Consider the following 10,280-nt stretch of genomic DNA (forward strand, 5'->3'; position numbering starts at 1 on the left):
GATTGACAGCAGGTATATTGGTATAAAACATAAGAATGGATTTAAGACATGACATTTAAAAATAGATTTCCAAGTATCTTAACACGAAACACTCCAAAGATCAAAATGCATACATGTGTGCACACACTTATGCACCAGAATGAGGTGTTGGAGGGAGAGAAATTCTTCAGACTTCCTAGAGAGTTTTTCATCAGCAACTTTTTACTCATAGATCTTCTACACAGATTTTCCAACTGCAACATTTTAAATGAATTTTCAGCCTATTTCTCTCTCCTTTAAGAAAGGATTAGTAACACAGATCATATGGTTGATCACATACTACCATATAACAGATCTTTAAAATACATCTCCTAAAAACAAGCCCATTCCACCACGAAACTAGCATAGTTCTTACCCCTTTCTTACTGTTTTTTGGGTGTGGGGTTTCTGTTGTGGTTTTTTGGGGGTTTTTTTTGTTTGTTTGTTTGTTTGTTTGTTGTTGTTTTTTTTTTCATTTCTCCTTCTAGAAGCTAGTCAGGAAAGTATAAGAAATTTCCTTCCATCAGGTAGCTTCATGGCCTTGAACATGGAGTTTCTATATGACTTCCTCTGAGTAATTTCAGCACTATCTTAAACAATTTTTGGTGGGTTGGTTTGGTTTAAATCTGAAAGCAAACCATTTATATAGTTTTTCCAGCTGACCCTGTACCTGTCTTGCTTTGACTGCATCATATGCTTACTTGTTCAATGTTGAGTGTAACTCACTCTTAGGTCTTGTTAAGAGCAGGAAGTTTTGCTAGTTTGATTTGCATTAAAAAGGGATAATTAAACTGGTGCAGGTCTCTGGTTAGAATTCTTATCCCAGCTGAGTAGTGACTTACACTGCCTTAGATTAACCTGATTCCTAACTAAGACAATGAAAAGTGAATCTTGATCTTTGTGCAGAAATATAAATGAGAATGCAGTGCGAATGTGCAACCATTTATGGCATTTCTAAGTTACCCCTCCAAATGAATACTCACCACCCTGATGTTTCATAAGACTGTCTAAAATATACACGTGGTTGCACAAAAATAACCTTGTGTTAAAGTACAGCTTGTTTCATAAGAAAAAGGTTTTTTCTACGAAATATGAAACTATTTCAATTTCCTTTTCCTGATCAAACTTCAACCCCTTAACAAGAGAGGAAATTCTTATGCTACTGGGAGGACTTTTACACCAGAGCTGTTTATTCAAGACACTTGAGCTGGTGGTGTTAAATACGAGTTCACAGCAAACTTAAACCATTATACTGGTTCTAGAAGGTCCTCACTTTCTAGCTCTTCCTTGTCTGCAATTTTTGCAAATACAGACAATAAGATTGAAGCTGAACTGTAAATTGAGATGAATACAAGTAGACGGTTAACTACCGTCACCTTTCAGATTTTGCTTGCAACAGGTCATGCAAATGACCCCAGTTTTGATAATAAGAAGTGTATCCAAGATTTTTGTTAATGGTAGCTCTGAATGACAAGGTATTCCTCACTGGTCTTCATGAGAATGTGTACAAGACTGAGCCCCTTGCAGATGGATACAGGTTGGAGCAGCAGCTGTTTGATGGGTTTTAAAAACCCTGCAAGAATGAGGATTATCCTGGCTGTGATCAGGACACAAATAACCCATTTAGCCAACTGCAAACTTCAAGATATTCTTGGCTTTATAAATGTATATTCATTGTATAGGTGTATATTCATTTATCTCTTTATTTTTTATGAACTACTTTAGTTACTTATATTAAAAGAAATTTCCTTCCAAGGGATTTTTATTCTCACAATTTTCAGTAAATATTCGAAACATTATTATAATACACACACTGTTAAGAGCACAAAATACCTTCCACAAGAAAGACTCCAAAAGCAGCACAAAAAATAACATATTAAGCCTCCCAACAGCCTTGTAAAATTGAGCAGTAGTGTTATATCTGTATTAGAAAAGGGAAACCGGAATTCTTAAAGTTTACAATTTCCTAGCAGTCAAAAGTGAAGTCCACACTACAGGCATGGACAGAAGTAAAACTTAAATCCATCACACTTAACTGAGGCATTTAAATCAGGAAATGAGCTGGTCAGGATTTTCCTGGGGTCAGTGAAGAGAAACAGGGACTTCCACAGAACAGGTCAGACAGCTGAGTCTTCCTCTGGGCTTGTTACTGTCTCATGACACAGCACTAAGAGATTCCCCACACCAAAGAAAAAACTATTTGGGTAACCGGCATTCTCCTGGAGAAACTGGCAGCCAATGACTTGGACACATGGACTCTTTGTTGGGTAAAAAACTGGCCCTAAGACGGGGCCCAGAGTGTCATAGTGCTACTTCCAGCTGGTGGCCAGTCATTCATGTGGTCCCCAAGGCACAGTATTGGGGCCAGTCCTATTTAATGACTTTTTCAATGAACTGGATGAGGGAATTGAGTGTATTCTCAGTAAGTTCACAGACTGTAGTGAGTGGGAGTGTTGATCTGGTGGAGTGTGGGAAGTTTCTGCAGGGAGATCTGGGCAGGCTGGATCTATGGACTAAGGCCAACTGCATGAGGTTAAACAAGGCCAAGTGCTGGGTCCTGCCCTTGGGTCACAACAACCCCCTGCAGTGGGAACAGTGGCTGGAAAGCTGCCCAGTGGGAAAGGATCTAGGGGTGCTGGTTGATGACAGCTGAACGTGAGCCAGTGTGTGCTCAGGTGGCCAAGAAGGACAGAGGCAACCTGGTCTGGATCAGCAAGTGTGGCCAGCACAACCAGGAAGGTGATTGCCCTGTACTGGCCATGGGTGAAGCCACACCTCGAGTGCTGTGTCCAGCCTCAGGCCACGCAATTCAAGGACAGTGAGTGGGTTGAGCAGGTCTAGAGAAGGGCAGTAAAGCTGGTATAGTTTAAAGGTAAGTTGGATGAGGTGCAGCTGAGGTTCTTTAGCATGGATAAAAGGAGGCTAAAGAAGACTTATCGTTCTCTACAACTATGTGAAAGGGAGTTATAGTGAGGTAGGAGTTGGCCTTTTCTCCCAAACAGCAAGTGACAGGACAACAGGAAATGGCCTCAAGCTGTGCCAGGGGAGGTTCAGGTTGGATGTCAGGGAAGAATTTGTCACTGAAAGGGAGGTTAAGCATGGGAACAGGCTGATCAGGGAGTTAGTGGAGTCACTGTCCAGGAAGGTGTTCAAGAAATGACTGGATATAGCACTTAGTGCAATAATTTAGTTGACATGGTGATTTTTTGTCAAAGGTTGGACTTGGCAGTCTTTTTTTTTTTTTTTTTTTTTTTTTTTTCCAGGGCACACAGCACTGTGGAGTAGGTTGGTTGGTTGAATGGGAACAATGAGTTCTCAGCACTCTCAAAATGACAGGCCATTTACTGTATATCAGATTCATTTGGAAAACTCTCATTGTTCCAAATGAGATCTCCCAATGGGCATCTCTGTTGGATAATTCTGATGACTAATAAATATAACATTTTATTGTTACCAGAAATTTCCTAATTATGGCTGTCACCACTGTAAAAAAACACATTCAAGTCCTACTGAACATTATGATAAAGCCTTCCCTCCAAGCATGGGAAATATTTTTTTAAGTAATTTGCTACCAAGTGTGGCAACATATGAAATTGTCCTTCAGTCTAATTCTCTGATTCTTCTGCTTCTTATAAAAAAAATTAATTTGTAAATAAATTACTCTCCCATAATACAAAGCTTTCAGGCATTTTTACATTTGAAGTCTTGACTCTTTCTTGTGGATATGGCAGAATATTCCAAGGACTTGAGCAATTTGACTCATAAAGCTCTAAAAAGCAGGCAGATTTTTGGCCAATAAATTTTTAGGGTTATATAAGTAATTTTGGATTTACACTCAAACGTGAATTTTCTTGGAGGCAGTTTATTTCCATTAAGTTATTTTTACTGGTTAAATTTGGATTTTATACATATATATTTGCTCATTAATACACTAAGAAATCCCACTAATTTGTATTCCACCCTTTGTTTTACAACATGTTTATGGGAACTGCACTTCAAATATCACTAGGATGAGGCTCTGCTTTGGATATGAGAATTCATTTACTCCAAAGCAGAAAGGAATACTCAGACTAGTAAGTAGCACCTGTGTCTAAAAATACAGGTTTGAGCTGGATGCCAAATAGGAAGCTAGTGCCCTGTCTTAGATGAAACTTCCTCACTGTTTTCTTTTAGTTCTGGTCTACCTTGAAAAAGGAAAGATTTACCAGAAAGCCATTCTTTACACAGTTAGTAATGCTCATACATGCAGAATAGCAGATGCCAAATTCATTGACCACCTTTTGTTTGTGAGAGTTAGCAGGAGTTCATCATGTATCTTCTGGTTGCACTTAACATCCAAATATCATGTGAACTTTTAGGTCACATATTACATTGCAAAATGCCCAATGAAACATAATTATAAATAAAATGGAACTGTTACCATTTCTTGTGACAGTTCGACTAGCGAAAATTGGTTTCTTAATATGAATAAAAATTTGCACACACAATGATAATCTCCATCTTTATATTAATTTAGATTTGCCTGATAGGACATTATTGCAACTCTTTAAATCTATCAGACTCAGGGCAGACTCTGTCACATTTTACTCAGCTTGCTGTGTCATATTTCCACTCAGCTTCGCAGCAAGAGTGACAAGGAATGGATTTTCCCATCTTCAGCAAACCATACAAAGTCCAAGGCAAAAATCAGCAACTCCACATATATAAGCATAATATAGTTCATTGTAGAAAACAGTAGTTAAGCTCTGACGGTAAAGACAGGACAAAATGGCAGACTTTCAGTGGAGCACACAGTGACAGACACTGATCTTTCCAAAAGCCATTTGTTTCTACGTAACAACAGGCCCCCTTAAAACCTCCCTTACCTGTTTAAACCTAGGTGACCACTTGTGCTGTTACTGTTGCAAAATAAGGAAATCAACAAAGACCACAAAAAATAATTTAGTACAATTATTCTAAAAATAAACTCTAGACTATCAAATGGTTACAGACATCCCAGAAAAACTGCTCATAATTTCTTTCTTTATTGACCAAATAAAGACCATAATTCCATGCTTCCTCAACTGTAGCTTGTAAATAACAGCACAAGCACTTTGAAGGGAGAGGAAGTGAGTTGAAGCTGCTTGTTTTGTTTTGTTTTTGTCTAGGTGTATGTAACTTCTTGTAATATTTGTATGTGTTAGCTTTTAATAGAATACCCTAATTAAGCAATATTTTTAAACTTTTATGGTACTCTGCTTAAATAATGAGCAAGAACAAAAGAAAGAGTGTATCATGTAAAATTCACTTATTATTGTTATAACAATTATTACTACCATTTAGATGTCAGGACAAGTATATGGAACACTCATCTACAGAGCTATCCTGAATGTACACTGAGTCCATTGATACTGTAAGTTCAGCAAGCCAACAGCAACTTCCTAAGCAAGACACGATGATAACATTTCATGTAACTCCTCTTTGGCAATACTCAAACACTGCAACTAAATACCAAACAGTGTCACGTGAGCCAGCCAGTTACTGCAAGAAAGAAAATGTGATGAACTGTTTGTTTTGAACTATCAGTATAAACATATTGCAGAAATGAGACCCAAGCTTAAACAATGGGGAAAGTTATCCGGTATTAAAATAAACAGTTCTAGGAAAATCTCTAAAAATGTTTACCAAGTCATCTTCTGTGTAGTTTCTGTGGAGAGCATTTTGCCATGTCCCTGGTTTGTCAACCAACCCCAGTTACACTGATTATAGAAATGCAAATTATAATGGACAAGGCTGGGCCTTAATTGCCTATAATTGGCTCCCCAAGCAAGGGCATTTTTATCTACAATCAAGCTTGTAGATCATCAAAGAAGCAATTTTGCATTAAGAAAAAAACATTACTTTTTTATGGAAGAGTATATTGTTTTGCTTCTAGGAATCTGATAGTTTGCATATTAAATAAAAAATTTAAATTAAAATTTAAGCAAGCCACGATTCTTACAAAATTTCACAGTAAGTATTTTTATATATCACAGGGGAGAATTTGCACTGAGAAAACAATTCACTTTGCTGAGCATTGGCTATGTAATTTTTTATTGAAAGTTATATATATTACCTGAAGTAATAAACAACTCCTTTATGTCAGACTATTTCTAAAATTCTTAAACATTATTTCTGATTATATGTATTCTCTTCCAGTAAAAGACCTGCAAGTTCATTCACAGCAGGTGCATTGTAAAATGCTGTCTAGTGTAGAAAGTTGAGGGGGGAAAATAAATGCAGAGTATAAAAAGGAGATGTGAGATATCTACTTAATATATTCATTACAGTTCAGCATTATGCAGGTTATGAAAGGGAATGAGTTATGGCTGAGATGCTTTGTAGTGGCAACAGCAACAAAGCAAATTCAGTATTCACAGATGCTATAAAGAGCTGCATCAGCCTCATTTGTTCAGAGTGAGACATGGTCCTGCACACAGAGAAACAGGTCCTTTCATTCCAAGGAAAACTGACACATGGGGATACATGCATAATCCCAGTTTTATGCTAACCCCTGGGAGCAGGGCATTGGGGGCTGGGAGGGAAGGGAGGAGGGGAAGAGTTTTGCTCTCAGCCAGTTTGACAATCATTGCAGAAGAAACCAGTCCTAATTTAAACCCCTTTCACTGGGCTTCCTACCTGTTTAATCACTTCCCTCCAAAGTGTGAGAGGACTAACCCCCAGACATTCACACTCCAGAGACTCATATTTCCTCATGTTCAGTGAAACAGTGATCTTAGTTCAGTCTCTAGTGGACAAACACAGAATAAGTCTTACAAGCATGATTCAGCAGGCAATTTCCTCAAGTAAAATCATATGTGTATAAAAACAGAAAACAACTTTCCTCTTTTTAGTGCTTGTCTCAGCCTGCCAAGGCACAGCAAAATAATTTCTTTCCCTCTACATAAAACATCCATTTATTTCCAGCCCTATATTCCCCAGGGCAGATCAAGACATTAAAAAATGAGGGAAGTAGTCTAAAAGTTATATGCTTGGTTTTATTTTCCACACAGAATCTTTTATCTCTTGCTATGGTCAGATATGCAAGAGAACAAATAACTTATCAAAAATTCAGGAAATCCTTTCTAAAAATTCTAGTAGAGTTAGGGAGATGGGGGGCTGCATATACTATTTGTCTTATATACTGTCTGGATGAAACAAAACATCTAAATGAGGTAGGTTAGCAGCAACTATGCTAATGTGAAGTTTCAGCCCAGCTAGTAGAGTCTTCATTAGAGTTTTTTTGATTTTCATTCTTAGTATGAAGTTGTGTTGGAGTTAAACCATGTATCTCCCAAATGGGTGCATACAACAGTGTTCTTGTAGCAGATTACATGACCAGTTGCATCACTCACTTTTGCCAGGTCAAAATGGCAGCATGTGAATGGGAATATCAGAAATAGCTATACACAGACTCTCTCTTTATTTTTACTGGTCAGCTACCCCAAAGCACTTTCTTTACCAAGGTATGGTCAGCAAGGTATGTAGTTTTACACACATGAGTGATCATGCTAAGGTGACTGGGACTGCTCATATGAGTGAAAGTATTCACATATTCAAGTGTTTCAGACCCAAACTTCATAAAAATAAATACTTCTGTTAAGTTACTGCAACACCTTGAAACCCATATTCCCCTTTCTAGGAAAGCATGCACACATATAAACACAAATTGAAGCAGACTGTTTCAAGACCAGTGTAGTCAACATGGTTAAAAATGTTTACTATGAAGTTCTAGAAGTGTAAATGCCTATATATTTTCCTGTTTCTTTCCAGAAATCAGCTGGGTAGAATAGTATTACAGGATCTGTTTATGGAGGAACAATGCTATTCTTAACCCAGTGCTCTTAAATGCTGATTTTTTCAAATGCTCCCTTTTCCTGTCATAGTAGCAGGTATCCTGCATGACATCTGAGCTGAATCTGTGAACTATAGGCAGAGCTTATAAGAACTTAGTGAGTTGTGTCAGTAGAGTCTCTGGAGGATTTTTGTGTTTTCCGACTCACACACATCCATAGTTTCTTGAAAAAAAGCCTTAAGAAATCACATCTTCCAGTAAACTGAAGAAAATGCAGCTCCCAAAAGCAATGTCGCTAGGAAGGGTTCACTCTGGCTAAAACATTTCTCTCCTACACAGTCAAGAACTATATCAATACTTATTACTTCTGTTCTCATAGAAACTAATGAAAACTTTGAACAGCATAAACATCCCCCCCGCCCCACCCCTCAAAAAAGAAAAAAAAATCATTTTGTGAGAAACGAAAAAAGAAACACTTACTTTTTGCAGCCACTGAGTGTAATTTTCCATCACATGTTCCAGATGTTGCAGTTTCTGGGAAGAGAAATCCTGTTCCACGTGAGGAGCATCTCTCTGAAGAGCATTTGTGTTGTACTGGTCTGTCGTGCTTTCACGACAGTTCCCGTCCTGTTCTGGCAGAATGAAAGTGTAGGTGCACTGCCCGTGCTGAACCCGGTTAAATCTTCTCCCACTGCCTTCTGCACCCCGACGCTGGCTAGTACAGCCTACAAGAGCAAGAATCACTGCCAGGAAAGCAAAGGAAAAGAAAACTGACATGTTATTATTACTTTCCTTTCCTGCTTTAAGAAAAACTTTTTCTTCCTCTTTCTTTAAATTTGTTCTTAAATTTCCCTTAAAGTCTTTGGAAAAAGGAGCAGAGCAGCACACTTTAAAAATCAAGCTTGGATAAACTGTTTTGGTTTTTTTTAATTTCACTGTGAGGATAGCTTCCTTAGTTAAAATTGGGAATATTTATTGCATAGTAGCTAAGATTTATTGTTTCCTCTCTGTTCCAGTCCAGCATGTAGCCTGCTTTAGTCAGCTGCATATGCATATCCCAGTCTCTTTCCCCTACACTATCTGCTGCAGAACTGCTATTTTCTCTCAGGCTTCAGTGAGTTTTATTAAGGTTGCACTTTCAAGCCAAGCTGGAAGCAAGCAGCCTTTCACAAGATGACTTGACAGGAATGCGTGTATGAGTGCGCCCCTATGCTAAGGATGGCTGGTGGCTCAGTACAGAGGGATCATCTTACAAACTGGCTGGATGCATGACCTCAATCATGCATGTCTGCCCAGCCCCTGCTGCATGCAACTGCTGGGGGCTTCGGGCGAATTCACGTAAGCTTAATAAATAAGTCAGTCCACCTTAATACACTTCATATGTTCGCACTGACCTATTAAAATGTAGATAAAGTGTAGAAGTTTGTTGTAATCCCTCTGTAAATATACAAAGCTCTGAAATTAAAAATACTTTCAGTTCTGCTCTGCTCTGTATCTATTAAAGAATTCTAGGTCGGGCAAATGACACTTACAGGAAAAGAAGTTAAGTTTAACCCTCACTAGGGTTTATCTAATTTTCTAAGACAGTTGTGTTTCTTTAACAGTTTTCAGAGAGCTATTTTACATCATCTTTTGAAATTAAAGTTGCCAAATAGTAATTGCAAAAGGCAGTTCAGAAGGATAATCATTCTCTGTGTTTGGTATCTAAACTAAGGTAGCTAATTAAAAAACAGTGAGAGATGGTGACTTAATTATTCCAGATTAACTTCTGTACCACTACATAGTTATCATATACATAGCACCAATTTGCAAGTCTGTATGGGCTATACAGGCACTCCTTCCAACATGTGGAAACTTCCTTGGGGGAAACTTCCTCAGAAGACTGTGGTAATAACTGCTTAAGAAACTATCTTAAATAATGCCTTTGGTATTTGCTAGAGACAAATAAAAAATGCACAGATTATAAACAGGACTGGAATATTCGTGAAATTCAGAGGAATTTGGATCTGAGTTCCTACACTAGTATTTGTTGTTGTTAAATAAATATCAGCCAAAACTAATGTGGAGCACTTTGAATAATATTTCCCATGAAAGTAAGTAGTCTTTTAAATAGCAATAGTAAATCACTAAAAAAAACATCAATGAGACCTACTTGCACAAATACTGAATGCAAACAGCTTCAGTGCTCATGTAATTGTGACCTGTATCATAACTACAATGTTGTTCTAAAAGAACTGCCTGGAATATTTTAGCCAGGCATCTGTCCTGCTCCTCTGCAAGCTATTCCTACTCAAACTGCAAAACATCTTGCATCTGGAAAGAAACCACTGAATCAATAAGTAATATTCCCTACAATGAAACAGAAATTCACGTATTGCTCTAAACTTTTATATATCCAAAATATAGAGAGACAGAAAAAAAGGAAGCATACAAAGCCAAAAGCAAAGCA

General features: G+C 37.8%; 1 protein-coding gene across 1 annotated transcript in view; it reads right to left on the reverse strand.

Annotated features, from left to right (window-relative positions):
- The window catches only part of ANGPT1 (angiopoietin 1), a 148,650-nt gene extending 139,790 nt beyond the window's left edge, over nt 1–8,860 (reverse strand). The window contains exon 1 of the mRNA XM_083865031.1: nt 8,312–8,860. Coding sequence (XP_083721157.1) covers nt 8,312–8,608 — 297 coding nt within the window. The 5' untranslated portion in view covers nt 8,609–8,860. The remainder of the gene's footprint in view (nt 1–8,311) is intronic.
- Between the last annotated feature and the right edge of the window lie 1,420 nt (nt 8,861–10,280).

Source organism: Zosterops lateralis, assembly GCF_965231275.1.
Source record: "Zosterops lateralis genome assembly, chromosome: 1".
In the NCBI taxonomy this organism is placed as follows: Eukaryota; Metazoa; Chordata; class Aves; order Passeriformes; family Zosteropidae; genus Zosterops; species Zosterops lateralis.